General features: G+C 60.7%; 1 protein-coding gene across 5 annotated transcripts in view; it reads left to right on the top strand.

Moving 5' to 3' along the window:
- The window catches only part of RTEL1 (regulator of telomere elongation helicase 1), a 28129-nt gene that overhangs the window by 8513 nt on the left and 3105 nt on the right, over positions 1–16511 (top strand). For all 5 annotated transcript variants that reach the window (XM_082645024.1, XM_082645023.1, XM_082645025.1 and 2 more), the window contains exons 11-28: positions 5306–5344; positions 5418–5496; positions 6372–6469; positions 6972–7027; positions 10398–10469; positions 10592–10673; positions 11631–11763; positions 11861–11974; positions 12050–12090; positions 12243–12328; positions 12456–12533; positions 12878–12955; positions 13414–13560; positions 13642–13757; positions 13908–14031; positions 14122–14269; positions 14415–14575; positions 15161–15256. In XM_082645024.1, coding sequence (XP_082501150.1) covers positions 5306–5344; positions 5418–5496; positions 6372–6469; positions 6972–7027; positions 10398–10469; positions 10592–10673; positions 11631–11763; positions 11861–11974; positions 12050–12090; positions 12243–12328; positions 12456–12533; positions 12878–12955; positions 13414–13560; positions 13642–13757; positions 13908–14031; positions 14122–14269; positions 14415–14575; positions 15161–15256 — 1748 coding nt within the window. The remainder of the gene's footprint in view (positions 1–5305; positions 5345–5417; positions 5497–6371; positions 6470–6971; positions 7028–10397; positions 10470–10591; positions 10674–11630; positions 11764–11860; positions 11975–12049; positions 12091–12242; positions 12329–12455; positions 12534–12877; positions 12956–13413; positions 13561–13641; positions 13758–13907; positions 14032–14121; positions 14270–14414; positions 14576–15160; positions 15257–16511) is intronic.

Below are 16511 nucleotides of genomic sequence, written 5' to 3'. Positions count from 1 at the left end.
CCCGGTCCCTTTACGGTCACACACGTGGACAGACCAGAGGCACAGACGCCCCTTCTCCCGCCAAGCCACCTGCTTCGGCCCCCTCTGCGAGGGTCTCCGGGCCTCCTGGGACGCGCTCACAGGTTGTGTTGGGGGAGAGAGGGTGTGTAAACGGCTTTGTGTGTTTAGCACAGAAGTTCTCAAACCTGTTGGCTTCAGGACGCTTTATGTCTTAAACTTTACGTTCTTGAAACTTACTGAGCTTTGTTTATGTGAGTTACATCTATGGGTAATTAGTGTGTTAGAAGTAAAAACTAAAAAACTAAATAACAAACCATTACGTGTCAGTTTCCTAGAGCTGCCTTAACAAAGTACCACAGGCTGGGAGGCTTCAACAACAGCAGTTTATCCTCTCAGTTCTGGGGCTAGACGTCCACTTGTTGGGTGTCAGCCAGGGTGGCTCCTTCTGTGAGTCCCCGGGGCATGTGCTCCAGGCCTTTCTGTCCCAGCTCTGGTAGCTGCTGGCAGACCTGGGCTTGTAGGCGCCTCGCTCGAGTCTCGCTCCATCTTCACATGGTGTCCTCTCTCATGGGGATGCCTGTCACTGGATGAGGGCCCAACCCAGTCCTCTAGGACCTCATCCTCACCATATCTGCAAATAAGGTCACATTCACAGGGGTCAGGCTTTAGGATTTGAACATAGCTTTCTGGAGGGCACAATTAAACGCATGACATGTTCACATAAATAGCATTTTTTTGGAGAAATAACTATTTTAAAAATTAGAAGAGTGGCATTATCTCAGTTTTGCAAATCTCTTTAATATCTGGCTTAATACAAGGCAATTGGATCTCGTAACTGTTCCTGCTTTGGGCTGACGTGATACTACACCTCATAGCTGTATTCATGTCCTAGTGCTGCTGAAAGAAATTTCCAGACTTAGCTTAAAGCACCTCAAATGTATTACCTCATGGTGCCCAGAAGCCTAGGATGGGCCAGCAGTGCTCTTCCTTCTGAGTCTGCAGAGGGGTATCCGTTTCCTGGTCTTTAACGGCTTCTAGAGGTGCCACGTTGTTCGGCTTGTGGCCCCACGTCTCTGACCTCTGTTTCTTCGGTCTCCTCTGATTCTGTAAGGACCCTGCTGTTCCATTTAGGGCCACCCCAGATAATCCAGGATTGCCGCCCCATCTCAAGGTCCTCAACTTCATTGTGTCTGCGAGTCCCTTTTGCTGCGAAGCTGACCTATTCATGGGTTCCAGGGATTAGAACGCAGACGTGTGGGGACCAGTATCAGCCTCTGGGAAACCACACTGTATTTTTTTTTTTTTTTTGGCGATACGCGGGCCTCTCACTGTTGTGGTTTCCCCCGCTGCAGAGCACAGACTCCGGACGCGCAGGCTCAGCGGCCATGGCTCACGGGCCCAGCCGCTCCGCGGCATGTGGGATCTTCCCGGACCGGGGCCCGAACCCGCGTCCCCTGCATCGGCAGGCGGACTCTCAACCACTGCGCCACCAGGGAAGCCCTACACTGTATATTTGTGAGAGGCAGAAGGAAAAAGGCAAATCGCGTATCAGTAGGAATAGCGGTAGCGGCAGTAGCGGCACCACGACGGTAGGGCGGCCCTGCGGCCGTCCCGGACAGGTCTTGGGCCAGGTCCCTTGGCCTGCTGTGCTCTGCTGCTTAGGTGTCCTCATGGATGCATGGTCCTTGCTTCCCCGTCCTTACCTGCGATGGGAATTTCTAAGTCAGCTGCTTTCGGCCCTGAATGCATGCACCTGAGTAGTAGGTCAGTGTTTCTCCAGGGACGTATCTAGGAATGGATTTTCTCATTGACAGTCACGTGCATCATAAGCCTTGCTGTTTTAAAATTGTCTTTTACTTTTAAAGTTGGATGTCGTTTTAGGACTTTTTTTGCTTTTTAAAGCCCAGTAATTTTGCTGCAGTTTGTCTCAGTGTTGATTTTCCGGGTCGACGTATGATGACCTCTTTCAGGCTGTCGCTCCAAGTCTCCTCTTACCTGGGAGGATGTTGTCCTCCCAGGCAGCGCTCACGGCCCGGCCTTGCTTCGGTTTCTGCTCCAGGGATCATGTCGTGTCTCTTCCACCTGAGTTCAGAACCTGTCACTCTCTCAGATCCTTTTGTCTCTATTTTTCTTTGACTTATAAAAAACTCCCCCCTTTCACCATCTGTTTCTTTTAAGATGATGTGGCACGTATCTACTTTTGTGTTCTTCTAATTTAATCTTTATTTCTCAAGTGTTTTTTCTCCTCGTTGTGTCTGAGTTCTGTTGCTTCATCTCTGAGCTTTAGAAAACCTGGCTCGTGTTGTTGTTTCACGTCTTGCATCCTGTTCCAACACCGTCATTTCCTGTTTTCTCACCAGCTCACAGATAACTTGCTGCAGCTGCCGCGTGCCTCCCCCAGAGCCCGCGGCTGAGGCTCTGCCCCGTTTGACCAGCCCCCCACCGAGTGGACAGGTTCCCTCTTTCTCTGCCTCCTTCAGGGCGGTTGCCGGCCTGACACCTTGACTCCGTGTCTTAGCGTGTGTTTCCTGAGAACAAGGACGTTCTCTTTGACGATCCGATCATAAAACCAGCATCCGTACTGCACTCTCGTCTAATCGGCAGCCACATTAGAATCTTCCCAGCTGTCCTCAGTAAGGCCCGAAACACAGCCACCCCTCTGCCTGGTGCCGTGGTCTCCGGGCCTGTGAAGAGAAAGGCTAGTTATTTCGTGGACTGTCCTACAGTTTGGATTTGTCTGCTGTGTTCTCGTGGTTGGATTCAGGTTTTGCGTTTTGGTGGGAATACCGCGGATTTGCGTCGTCTCGCAGGTGACATTGGTGACGTTAACTTCAGTCTGGTTACGTGATGGCTGCTGGGTGTTTCTGCTGTGAAGTCACTGCTTTTCCATTTGTGATTCTTAAGTCATTTGTGGCATCCATTAATGAGTCGTCCCTGAATTAATGATTTCCATAATGTTTGCAGAATGAAGAGTCTTCTTATCCTCCCATCTTCTGTGTGAGGTCTTATACTAACCTCCACATCCGTGTCAGCGTGTGAGTCCACGTGCTTCCGCACTCGCCCCCACGCCCGTGTGCGTAGAGTTGTGAGTTCACGCTCTCCCCCGCCCCAGGTTTAGTCCAGAACCACGCAGTTCATTCTTCTTCCTCCCTTTCCATGTTTGTAACACCTTTGCTGAGAAAACGAGCTTCCATTCTTTCTCAGTATCGTACTTACTTGTTTGATCCTAGAACCCACAGACAGTTGTTTGAGAACTGCCAGCCCACCCACGATAAATGAACATCTACTCACTAGGTTTAATGTTTGTTCACGTCCTTTTTGTCGTTGGTCTGTGACCACAGAGTGAAAACACTCATTCAGAGGCTCCTTGGGTTGTTTCTTTCCGCTTCACTGTGGTCATATTATTCATTTTAAGCTCATTTGTTATGTTTATATTTCATTTCATACTCCATTTTTTGCCGTTTATGTTGATTTTATTTATTTTTGGCTGTGTTGGGTCTCAGTTGCACGTGGGCTTTTCTCTAGTTGTGGCGAGTGGGCTACTCTTCATTGTGGTGCGTGGGCTTCTCACTGCGGTGGCTTCTCTTATTGTGGAGCATGGGCTCTAGGCGCACGGGCTTCAGTAGTTGTGGCGTGTGGGCTCAGTAGTAGTGGCTCGCGGGCTCTAGAGCGCAGGCTCAGTAGTTCTGGCGCACGGGCTTAGTTTCTCCGCGGCATGTGGGATCTTCCCAGACCAGGGCTCGAACCCGTGTCTCCTGCATTGGCAGGCGGATTCTTTTTTTTTTTTTTTTTTTTTTTTGTGGTATGTGGGCCTCTCACTGTTGTGGCCTCTCCCGTTGCAGAGCACAGGCTCCAGACGCGCAGGCTCAGCGGCCATGGCTCACGGGCCCAGCCGCTCCGCGGCACGTGGGATCTTCCCGGACCGGGGCACGAACCCGTGTCCCCTGCATTGGCAGGCAGACTCTCAACCACTGCGCCACCAGGGAAGCCCGGCAGGCGGATTCTTAACCACTGCAGCACCACCAGGGAAGTCCCAGCAGGCGGATTCTTTTTTTTTTTTTTTTAAAGAAGATGTTGAGAGTAGGAGTTTATTAATTTATTTATTTTTGCTGTGTTGTGTCTTCGTTTCTGTGCGAGGGCTTTCTCTAGTTGTGGCAAGTGGGGGCCACTCTTCATCGCGGTGTGTGGGCCTCTCACTATCGCGGCCTCTCTTGTTGCGGAGCACAAGCTCCAGATGCGCAGGCTCAGTAGTTGTGGCGCACGGGCCCAGTTGCTCCGCAGCATGTGGGATCCTCCCAGACCAGGGCTTGAACCCTTGTCCCCTCATTGGCAGTCAGATTCTCAACCACTGCGCCACCAGGGAAGCCCTCCTTAGCTGCTTTTGTCCATGACAGTTTCTCAGACCTCCCTTGGTGGTTTGGAGGAGGATTGCTCTGACGTGGTGTAGAATGCCCCTTCACTGGGGCTTGGATTTGTGTGACGTTTCTCCCCTGGACATACAGGGGTGTGGGATTTGGGGAGGAAGGGCTCAGATGTGCAGGGCCCGCCTCACTGTACCACATCCAGGTCCCTGCAGTCAAGTCCGCATTACTTATGACCTTGATTGCCAGCTGAGGTCGGCTTTGTCAGGGGCTCCAAGTGACTCGTTCCCCTCCTTTCCACACTGTCCTCTTTGGACGGAGGTCACTCTGCACAGCCCACACCTAAGGAGTGGGGTTATTCACCCAGGTGTCAATCTCCAGGACCCTGCGTTAGGCAGCAGCTTCTTAGAAGTAACACCAACATCACAGGCACCCAGAGCGAAACTAGATGAACGGGACGTAACAAAATCAAACACTTCTGTGCATCAGGGGACACCATCAAGAAAGCAAAGACATCCCACAGAACAGGAAGAAGTTTTTGCAAATAACGTGTCTGATAAGGGATTTGTATCTAAAATAGGGAGGAAACCTTTAACGACTCAACAAAAAGACAACCCAACCCAATTGAAAAATGGGCAAAAGATATAAATAGACACTTCTTGAAAGATACACAGATGGCCAGTATGCACAGGGAAAAAGGAGCCCATTGGTCATCAGGAAAGTGCAGCTCAGAACCACGTTCATGTGCATGTCCACAGGGTCTCTCTGAAGGTGACCGCCCCCCTCAACTCAGGCTGCTGCTTCCAGGTCAAGTTCCAGCCATGTGGGTTTCAGAGCCTCTTCTGTCAGTGTCTTGCCCTCCACACCAGCATCGTGGTTCCTTAGGACGGGGTGGTGGAATTAGAAGGATGCAGACTTGTGTATTTGCGCTTTCCCTTGCCCAGGGCTGAACTTGGAGCTGGAGGACCTCGCGAAGCTGAAGAGTAAGTTCCCCCTCCTCCCGCCTGCCGTGGACTGCCCCCCACAGCCCCGCCCTGAGAGCCCCTAACCCCACAGCGATCCTGCTTCGTCTGGAGGGTGCCATCGACGCCGTGGAGCTGCCTGGAGGTGATGGCGGTGTCACCAAGCCTGGGAGGTGAGGGACCTAGCAGGGCGGGTGTGCCGGGCTCTGTCCCTGCAGCATTCCGCCCCACGTGGCCTGGAATGTCACTGGGTCGAAATCCGGAGAGTCTTTCCGTCTTGGAGGTCCGGGAGGGTTTGGTCATTGAGAGGGTCGCACCGCCACCCTCTCCTCTGGTTCACCCCTCTGCGCTGCAGTTGCCTTTTAGAACGAGGCGCCTGCCTCTGTGCCACCTTCTGTTAGGACGAAAAGTCGCCTGGAACGTTCTGAACGTCCCACAGGCCTCTGAGCCGCAGGGTTTGTTCCCCGTGGGATGGTGGCCTGGGGCAGGTGTCGCTCTCCTCGGTGCACCACTGCCAGCTGCGCTGGGACCCAGGCCCAGGTCTGTCGCGGCAGGGAATGTTCTGGAATGTTCTAGAGCGCTGGGCTGCCTGCCTTGTCCCTGAGCCCCATCTGCCCCGCTCTGCTCAGGCCCTCGCAGGGCCTGGTTGCTTCCTAAATGGCCCTGATGCCTCCCTGGCTCCCACACCCACAGGGCTTCCTCTGCAGCTTCCACTGCCCACCCTCCCTCCTAACTCTCCAGAACTGCCCTTTGGGTGCCCTGCCCAGAGCCACCACCTCAGGGAGGCCCTGATGACCTCCTCCTGGCCCCCATGCGGGGCCCGAGTCCCGAGCCCAGGCCTTTTTCTGGGTATACACCGGTCTCATGCAGGCCACTGTCCTCCCCACTGGGGCTCCTGAGGGGAGAGGCCTTTCACCTCCAGGTTTGGGCCTCCCCAGAGGCTCAGAGCTTGTTTCTGGGTGAAGGAAACTTAAAATGCTTTTGGCTGTTAGGTTCCCGAAGTGCAGCCTAATCTCCTGCCAGGCCTGAGCTGCCTCTTTCCTCGTAGCTACATCTTTGAGCTGTTTGCCGAAGCCCAGATAACGTTTCACACCAAGGGCTGCATCCTTGACTCCCTGGACCAGATCATCCAACACCTGGCAGGACGTGAGTCCCCGGCCACCATGCGCCCTGTGGCTGACTCCTTACTCGGGCGCAGCCTGACAGGAATTTGGCCCATGGAGCTGCCTTTCTGATTCGGATGTTGAGATCTTAGCATGTTTGGTGGCATGTGTCCTGTAAAGAGCGGGCTTCCCTGTTTAACCCCTTCTAGGAAAGAGCCGTGAGGGGCCCGGGTGGGGCTGCGGGCCCCTCATCCTCCCCCCAAACCTCCTGTGCTCTGTTTCTGCCCGGAGGGTTTCCATGGGACCGCTTCCCAGAGGCTGTGCCACGGAGCCCTCTGGTCTCACCGGGGGCGCCCAGCCTTGCCTGCTCCTGGGCTGTGGGCAGCCCCAGCCTTATCTGGCTGCAGAGCCGCTCTTCTTGTCCCACTGACCCACTGGGAAGGCCCACTGGGAAGACAGGGTGAGCTGCCCTCTGAGGGCATGCCCCTCAGCCGACATGGAGGCTGGAGAACCCAGTGGATGGTCAGCACCCGCTGCCCCTACAGGTACAGGGCTGTTCACCAACACGGCAGGGCTGCAGAAGCTGGCAGACATCATCCAGGTAGGGACCGCTGCCACGAGGACGTGGTGTCTCCTTTTCTTTCCTGATGGAAGTTGGTGGGGCTTCCTTCTGCAGAGCTGCGATAGATTCTAGACTTGGGGAAGGACAAGGCTCCCCCAGCGTACGCTTCAAGTCAGCACTGCAGGGCTGTTTTCCTCTCGCCCTGAGCACCCGCCCGCAGGCCTTGAGGGCGGGGCCGCTTAGGGTGAGAGTCTGGCAGGTCCCTGCAGTTTTCAGACAGGCCCAGCGGCTCCTGCCCAGCCAGCTGCCGCCTTTTCTCCAGTTTCTTGTTGACACAGCTTTTCAGGGGAAAGTTAATGCGGGAGCCCGTGCCAGAGTGGGGGGCACGGACTCTGTCCCCCAGCCCCTGTTGCGTTGCTGGGCCAGCCTCGCCCAGGGGGCGTTGAGACGAGGGGTGGGTGTGTCCCGTCGACGCCCATTAGGTGGGGCCTGGGGCTGGTGTTTGGAGTCGGTGGGTGGTCTGCACGTCCTCTGGGCCAGGCCGGCCTCAGTCTGGGCTTTGGGATCCGCTTGGGGGTAGGGGCAGCCTCCAGGGCTCACCGAGCCCCTCCTCTGCCACATGCAGACCCCACTTTCCCCAGGCCAGGCAACCAGGGGGGCTGTCACACGCCTCAGGGCCTCTGGATGTGACCACTTCCTGCCCCTAACGTGCTGTCCCGTGTGTCCGGCTGAGCCGCTTTCTCAGCTCAAGTGGACAGGCCAGGGCCTGCCTTCCTTTAGCTGCGTGGCTGCCCAGCTGGCCGCTGAGGGCCAGTCTCATGGTTCCAGGCGCTCCAGCCCCTCCTGCGCCTCGCTGGGCCTTTCTGCAGAGGCCCCTCCGCGGCCATTGGTCCTTGGGGAAACCGGGGCACCCGAGGCCCTGTGTGGCATGTGCATGGCTGCCCATGCTGCACGGGGTTACGGTGGGGTGTGCCTGGCTGCAGGCAGGCTCAGTGGGCTCGAGGCCCTGGGTGACCTGCCCGGCAGTGCATCACTCTGTCGCCCCCTCCTTGTCTCTCCCACCCCTCGCGGTGCTTCCACGGCTACACGACATCTTCCACGCTGCCCGCCAGGCCTGCGGTCGGCCTGTGCAGGGCGGCATCCCTGGGGCCCCTGGCCACACCCACAGGTGCTCATCATGATGGGATGTGGGATGAGCACCTGCTGGGTCACACTTCCTCCAGCTGGAGGGGACATGACAGGCTGGTGAGCGAGTATGGCCCATAGGCAGCTTGGGCAGCAGAGGAAGCTGAGTCACCCGCCAGGGGCTACTTAGAGCATCTGCCAAGGGAAATTCCAAACCAATGGGGTTAGTGGTGTTTGGCTTCCAGAGAATATGGAGCAGGGAAGGACCCGCTCCATAAACAGGTGTCGGGGAGAGGAGGGGGCCGTGCAGGCCCGGAGTGAGGGCGCCCCGGCCCGCTGGCCTGTTCAGCTGCAGGGACCCGTGAGGAGGGCGGGAGGACGGGCAGAGGGTGCCATGGAGGGAGGGCCCACCTGGCAGGGGCAGGGCCTCCAGGGCAGGGCCGGGGCGCCGCAGCTGGGGCTCGGGACTCCCTGGAGACCCAGCAGTAACGGTGGGTCACCGCCCGGGGGGCAGAGGCCTGGGACGCTTGCTGCCCCGGCAGGAAGTGATGGGAGGAGGGGGGCAGAGCCCGGGCCTGCAGGATGCCACGCTAGAATGTTCCTTCTCCATGACTCCAGCTGCTCTTCCAGCCCCATCCCCGCCTCACAGATGGGACGGAGCCCCCAGGGTGGAGTGCAGAGCTGGCCGTGGGCAGGCAGCAGAGCCCAGGCCGGGCAGGGTGGCCGCAGCAGGCTCCCCCGGGGCCACAGCTGCACCCGCGCCAGCCACCTCCTCCCGCCACCCACCCGTGTCCGGCACTTGGACACAGGGCAGCCACACGGCTGTCTGAAACTCCTGGCCATCACTTGAGGTGTGAGGGCCGCTCTGGGGCCACAGTGCAGGGGTTTGCAGAGGAAGCCATGGCCCCAGAGTGGCCTCACCAGGCGGTGTGGCCTCTGCTCCGGGGTCAAGTCCAGTGTGTGTGGTTCCGTCCTTGCAGGCGGACACTGTGGTGAATCGCGAGGCCAGGTGTTTTGCCGTCTGGACAATGCAAGTGCTTCTCGAAGCTCCTCTCACCGTTGGTACTTACTCCTCACAGGCTGCACTGTACCCGCAGGCCGTGCTTCTGGGCCCTCACATGCAAGGCCGTGGGGTGCGCGCTGCTCCTCCTGCCCCTGCGCCCGCACCCCCTGGGCCTGTCAGGGGTTTGCTGAGAACAGGCTGCTGACCCGGGCTTCCCAGGCCTTTCCTGTTTGTAGGGAGATGTGGTGGGTGAGGCTCCTGCCCACGGGTGCTGGTGGTGCCGGCCTTCTCTGTTTTCACGGACACCGGGTAGAAGTCGTGGCCTCATCTTCAGCCTCTAACCCAGCAGAAGGCGCCTGGGAGTGACGTGAAGGCCCGGGGCCGTGGAACACGCCGTCCCTTTTGAACGTGTCTTGGCCTTGTTTCCACCAGCCGAGTATCAGAGTCAGATTGTTCCCTTTCTGTGAGGAGCCTCTCGGGCTTTGGCTGGGGTGCCTTGGACTTGCGGGTTATTGTGGGGAGAGCCGGGGCTCTGTGATGTCCAGAGGTCCGGCTCTGTTCTCCAGGACGACCTCACAGACTGTTCCGGAGGAAGTGACGTCTGTCTCTTGCTTTATCTCCAGTGTTACATACTTTTTGCTGCTGTTGTGGAAGGGCTCTTTTTAACTCACTGGTGCTTGTGTGCAAGAAAAGTATTGACTTTTATTTGTTGGCCTTGTGTGAAGCTATCTTACTAAGTTTTCAGTTCTAAAATTTTGTTGTTTGGTTTTCTGGATTTTCTAAGTAGATGGTCCTGTTGTTTGTAGCGTCTAGTGTGTTGTATTTTCTGCCCCCATATTTATCCCTCTTGTGGTTTTTTCTTGGCTTGTTGCATTGGCTAAGAGTACAATTCTGCTTATTTTACTTAGGGATTAATTTCATCCTATTACTTCTCGATGTAAACGGGGTTCCTTTCCCCTATCCCCTGACCCAGCCCTGGGGGAGAGCAGAGAGGGCGGGCTGCTGACCTGGACCCGGTCCCCTTGAGAGCCCTGGACTGGCTGCCGAGGAGGGGCCTGCAGGGCGGCTGTGTCTCTAGTGCGGTGGGGCCCCTGATGGGAGGGGACAGGCAGCTCCGGCTCCTTAGCCTGGGGTCCTGCCCCAGGGACGCTGTTGGCTTGGAAGCAGGGGCAGGTGGTGGCTGTGTCCTGAGTGTCCGTCTGTCCTGGGTGGGAGGGACTCAGCAGGAGTGGCAGCCTCTAGCGTGTCCTGCTGACTTTGTCCCTCATCTCTGCTGTTCAGATCGTGTTTAGCGTGGACCCTGCTGAAGGTGGCCCCAGTTCCATGGTGGGGCCGGGGTGTCAGTCCTACAAGGTGGGTCTGCTTCCTGGATGGGGAGCTCCCGGGCCACGGTCTCAGTCCCACAAGGTGGGGCTGCCTCCAGGATGGGGGCTCCCGAGTGGAGCCGAGGACACCTATCCACTCCACCTCTCCAGGTGCACATCCACCCTGATGCTGGTCACCGGAGGACAGCTCAGCGGTCAGATGCCTGGAACGCCACGGCGGCCAGAAAGCAAGGTACGGCACCTCGGGTGGCTGGGACATGCTCCCCCTGGGGCGGTGCCCCGTCCAGCTGCGGGCTCCCGGCCGCCTGTCGGTCCAGCCTTCTCCAGGTGATGCCCCACCTGCCCTCTAAGAGTCAGAGCTGTCAAAGTGAGAGACCTCCGAGGGTCCGGTGGCCCACGGCCTGCCTGGAGTTCCCACAGGGGTTGGCCCTCAGACCCCCGCTGGACAGAGGAGCCAGAGCGCCCCGAGACCGGGCTCCTGGCTCCCCAGCGTCCTCCGTGGTCACTCCTGTCCTTGCTGGTGCAGGGCTGGCCCAGGACAGTATGGACTCGGAACCGTGCTTCCGTCCTCCCCACCGAGGGGCAGGTCCCATCCCGAAAGTTGGAAAAGGCTTCTCTGGTCCCAGAAAGTGGTTTGCTCTTTTCTGGGAAGTGTCCCTGCTGACCTGTGACGTGGTCTTGACCCGAGAGGCACAGTTCCAGCATCCGCTTGTGCTATTCCACCTCCTGTTTCCGGAGCCACTGGGAGCGCATGGGAGGGCCGGCGTGTCTGCCCGCAGGCCCTGCTCTGGCATCCTCCCTGGCTGGGCAGGACGTGTGTAGGATGTTGCCCCGGCTTCCTGCCTCCAGGGGCTGTGGGCCTGCGCCCCTCCCTCTTCTGCAGTCCCACCTGGAGTATAGGGACGGGGAGGCTGGCTCTTCACTGAGCCACAAGGACGTCTGGGGTTGGGGTAGGCTGACTTCTCTGGAAGTGACTTCAGCATCCCCCTCCCCCGGCCCCAGGATGCTGGCGGGCTTCTCCGGTCTGCTTCCTGCTCCTGGAACCTCCCTCCTGGGACGAGGGAGGGCGGGCAGGCCCCCCGTGGGAGACTTGTGCACCTGGGCCCCAGGGCCCAGCACTGCCTTGGGGGACCCAGGGTGGCTGCTGGGCAAGCGGCTTGGGCCTCACGCGTGCCCCCGCCCCCCGCAGGGAAGGTCCTGAGCTACTGGTGCTTCAGCCCTGGCCACAGCATGCGTGAGCTGGTCCACCAGGGCGTCCGCACCCTCATCCTCACCAGCGGCACACTGGCCCCCGTGTCCTCCTTCACCCTGGAGATGCAGATGTAAGGGCTGACCCTTGGCCCCCCCCGGGGGGCCCTGGGCTGCCGGGGGGGCTGGGGGTTCAGGATCTCACAGGGGCCACCCCCTGCCTCCCTCCAGCCCTTTCCCAGTCTGCCTGGAGAACCCACACGTCATCGACAAGCACCAGATCTGGGTGGGGATTGTCCCCAAAGGCCCCGACGGAGCCCAGCTGAGCTCGGCCTTTGACAAACGGTAGGGGGCCTGCTGGGTGAGGCGGGTGGCCGAGTGCCAGGCCCCTCATGGCAACAGCCCCCCGGTTCCTTGCAGGTTCTCTGATGAGTGCTTGTCGTCCCTGGGGAAGGCACTGGGTGAGTGCCCATGCTGTCCATTCCTGAGCCCCTGCCCCGTTCCGGGGTCGCCCGCCCCCACTCCACTCCCTGTCCTGACTGGTCTTCCTGGGGGGCTGGAGGGGTCCTCTGCGGACATCCTCTGCTGCTGACCCAGGCCATGGTGCTTGCAGGCAACATCGCCCGTGTGGTCCCGCACGGGCTCCTGGTCTTCTTCCCTTCCTACCCCGTCATGGAGAAAAGCCTGGAGTTCTGGCGGGTGAGTCCCTCCTTCCAGTGTTTTCTGGGGCCGGGAGGGAGCCCCAGACAGCCAAGGGTCTGGCAGGGCTGGGCCGTGTGTCTTTGAGAAGGTGTGACGGGCGTTCCCTCTCTGCCTGCTCCCATAGGCCCATGACTTTGCCAGGAAGCTGGAGGTCCTGAAGCCCCTGTTCGTGGAGCCAAGGACCAAAGGAGGCTTCTCGGAGGTCTGGGTCACCGGGGCTCCCTCCCCCTGCCCTGGGCTCAGGCCAGCCCCGGGGTGTGTGTGGCCAAGGGCCTGCTGGCCTTTTAGGAAGTTTGGGCTTGGGGACGATAGCAGCAGGTCTGCCCCCACCCCCCAGCCCCGGGGCCCCTGGGTTTTCTGGGCACGGCAAGCAGACACTGGATGCTGGCTTCAGGTCAGCCTGGGAGCCCACGCCACGAACATGCTGCTGCAGCTCTGCTGGCCTGCCTCCTGGCTCGGACGGTGCTTCATCTTGCAGGGTGATTTCTGGGGGTCTTGCTCAAGGAGGCGAGGGGCCAGGCCGGGCTGACCAGCCTCCCCTTCCAGGTGATGGAGGCTTTCTACACGAGAGTCGCTGCCCCCGGGTCCAGTGGGGCCGCCTTCCTGGCTGTGTGCCGGGGGAAGGTGAGGCCTCTGAGGTCCGGGTCCCACACACCTGGCTCCTTATCCCCTCCTGGAACCTGTGCCTGAGGGCGGCTTAGGGCTCGTCACCTGGGGGCCGCACCGTGGGCAGGAGAGGCCAGTCACCTCCCTCAGGCCCCATGTCCAGCAGACACAGGAGGGTGTGGCCCTGCTGGTCCTGTAGGGGCTGGCCCTGGGGTCCTAGGCTGGGCATTGGGGCCCACACATGGGCAGTGGGCAGTGGGCAGGTGGGCCGGAGGAGGTTCTGAGAATAAGAAGTTGGTTGTGGGGTTCTGGGAGCGGTGGACCCCAGGTACAGCCTGGTTCGAAGTTGGAGGTCTCTCCCACCCGCATCCTGGGGGTTGTGGGGCTGTGAGGGTCCAGGCACAGGTGGGCCCTTAGGGAAGGTTCTGGGCTTGAGTGGAGGCAGATGGGGGAAAAGAGTGCCCGCTGCCTCCCAGGCCAGCGAGGGGCTGGACTTCGCAGACGCGAATGGCCGTGGAGTGATCGTCACGGGCCTCCCGTACCCCCCCCGCATGGACCCCCGGGTTGTCCTCAAGATGCAGTTCCTGGATGAGATGAAGGGCCAGAATGGGGCCCGGGACCAGGTGAGAGGCTGTGCGGCTGAGGGTGGGCAGGTGGTGCTCAAGCCCCCGTGGCTGAGCCAGCCCCCCGCCCCGGCCCCACAGTTCCTCTCCGGGCACGACTGGTACCGGCAGCAGGCATCCAGGGCTGTGAACCAGGCCATTGGGCGGGTGATCCGGCATCGCCATGACTACGGGGCTGTCTTCCTCTGCGACCACAGGTGCAGGCCACCCCCCCGCCCCCCCCACCCCGCGCTCTCAGGCCAGAGCCCTTGCCCCTGGACACTGGCTCTTCCCTCTGGTGAGTCTGCCAGGGAGCTGGGCTCCGGGGCAGGCGGGGCTCCCGGGCTGACGGCCCCACCGCCCTGCAGGTTCAGCTCTGCGGACGCCAGAGCCCAGCTGCCCTCCTGGGTGCGTCCCCACGTCAAGGTGTATGACAGCTTCGGCCACGTCATCCGAGATGTGGCCCAGTTCTTCCGCGTCGCTCAGAGAACCGTGAGTCTTAGCGCTAGCTGGCCGTGCCCTCGTGTCCCATCCAGGGGAAGGAGCAGGGTGGGACCTCCACAACCTCCTGTGAACGTCTAGATGCCCGTGCTGGCCCCCCGAGCTGCTGCTCCGAGTCTGGGCAAAGGAGAAGGCACTGCCTCGGTGGCCGTGTCACCCGGCCCTCTCCACACCAGGAAGGCCACGAGTCTGGATGTGCACGTCCCTAGCCTGAGGCGCAGACGCACAGGTGCGTGTGGCTGGGCGACACACCGGGTGGGGCCCCACAGGGTGGAGGGCGGGGCGCCTCCCGCAGGGTGGTGGCACGCTGGGGCCGACGACCGGAGTGCCCGGCAGGCGGTGGTGGACTTCCTCAGCCACGCGTGCTCCTGCAGGCTTGCTGGTCACCGGGGATGCCGAGGGCAGCCTTTGTGTGGAGTACGAGCAGGAACCCATCCGGGCCCAGCGGAGGCCTGTGGGGCTGCTGGCCGCCCTGGAACACAGCGAGCAGCTGGCCGAGGGGCCTGGGGATGAGGCCCTGCCTGCGGAGGACGAGGTGCGGGGGCCGGGCTCCCTGGGGAGGGACACGGATGGCTCGGCCCATCTGGGCTTGGGCGCCACCATGCTCACCCTTGCACACCCGCTGGTCGGGAGGGCAGGGGGATTTCAGCGGATGCCTGGTGGTGCTGTGTGCCTGCCCCGCCCTGGCACAGCCCCCAGCCCTCAGCTGGTTCCCCAACACGCCCCCGTGCTGGACACGGTCCGCTCACTTCCCGCTCCTGCTGTGCCTGAGCCTGGCCCTTTCTGGGAGCCTGAGCTGCGGGCAGGATGTTCTGCCCTGGGGCCTTTGTCCAGAAGCGCATAATTCCCCAGCTGACCTGAAGCTCCCTGCTTCCCGCCGGGCGTCAGTGCCCGCTCCCTGCTGTCCCGCCCTCTAGGCCCAGGGCGCAGCTGCCCCACTCGTGTTTCTCGTCCCTTCCCGCCAGTGCCCTTCAGTTACTGCCACGCTGCTGCCCGGGACCTGCTCTCGCACTTGGTTCCCTGCAAGGGGCCGAGGGTACTTCTTCCGCCCTGCCGCCCAGGGCAGTGTCAGGGCTTCGGGGCCCTGAGGGCCTGTTGGACACACCTGTGTCGCCCTCAGGCCCTCCGCCACTCCGCCCCGTGGGGCCCTCGTGAGAAGAGACCAGCGGAGGAGCAGCGTGGCAGGCGGAGGAAGGTCAGGCTGGTCGTCGGCCCGGTACGTGGGCGGCCCGCAGACGGAGGAAGCTTGGTTGGCGCCTCGGCCGGTGTGGCTCAGGGTGGTGTGAGGTGTGAGCGGGCCAGACCTGCCCACTGGCCTGACTCAGCTGTCCCCGCTGGGGAACAGGCTCTGCAGGCGCTCTGCAGGCGTGCCGGCTGGAGCCGGGGCCCAGGGGAGGGGGCAGCCGGGCCTGAGGGCGGGTGCAGGGGTGGAGGGAGGGCAGCAGACGCAGGGCCCGCACCAGCCCCACCAGCGGTGTTTGGCTGGATTCACTTCCTCACAGACGAGCTGCTTGTTCTGCGGATCCCACTGTCACCCTCCACCCGCCAGGCTCATGCTGTGCCAGGGCCTGGCCTGCTCTGATCCCCTCCCTTTTCTCCTTTGATATTTTACTGTGAGAACATCTCACCTCCACTCAGCTCTCAGAACCAGCACGGGGTTCCCATGTGCCCTTTGCTGCAGTGCCACCGCCTGCCTCACGTCTCCTCCCCCTTACTGGGGTCCCTGGGCAGTGCCCCCCCTCAGGGCAGACCCTCCACACTTTGGAGTCCTGCACTCTTGGCAGATTTGGGCCTTCCGTTTTGTGTTGCTTTTTGGTGGGGCGGTCGGGTCCACACAGGCCCGTGGGCTCCATCCACAGAAGGTGCTGTCTTCCCAGCTGGGCAGGAGCCAGGCCTGGCCCTTTGGCAGGTCTGGTGTGGGGCCTGCAGCCGGGCTGGCTCCCTGGCCCGGGCCAGGCTGGGCTGTTGGCACGAACGTGGATGGTGAGGCGCCTGCGTGTGAGGCGCCTGCGTGTGAGGCGCCTGCGTGTGAGGCACGTGGTGTTCCCAGCCTCGGATGAAGGCAGTGAAGAGCAGCTGAGTTACACCCTAGAAGCTCCAGAAAGCCCCAAATGCTGGTGCCTCTGTCCGCCACCCTTGGCTTCTGGGAAGAACCAGGCAGTGCCCAAGGGACTGACACTGAGGAAGTGGCCTAGGTGCCAGGGGCCTGGGCCTCTGAGGGCCAAGCTGGGGGGCAGCCTGGGAGCCTGGAGGGTCCTTTTCGAGGGTCCGGGATCAGGGCTGGGGTGTGCGGCAGAAGCAGGGCCCGGGGGTGTTTGAAGTCCTGGCACGTTGAGAAGCGCCCCCTGCCATGGGCACCAGGACCTCAGCAGAGGAGCAGGAGCCACCAGCCTGGGCAAGGCCAGCCTGCACTCTGTCCCTCTGCTGTGCTCAGCGGGCCCGGCCATTTAAGCTGAAGCTAACCCGGGGCC

Source organism: Mesoplodon mirus (assembly GCF_964341445.2).
Source record: "Mesoplodon mirus genome assembly, chromosome: 15".
Lineage (NCBI taxonomy): Eukaryota > Metazoa > Chordata > Mammalia > Artiodactyla > Ziphiidae > Mesoplodon > Mesoplodon mirus.
The sequence above is the reverse complement of the archived record's forward strand: the minus strand, read 5'-3'. Positions and strand labels throughout refer to the sequence as shown.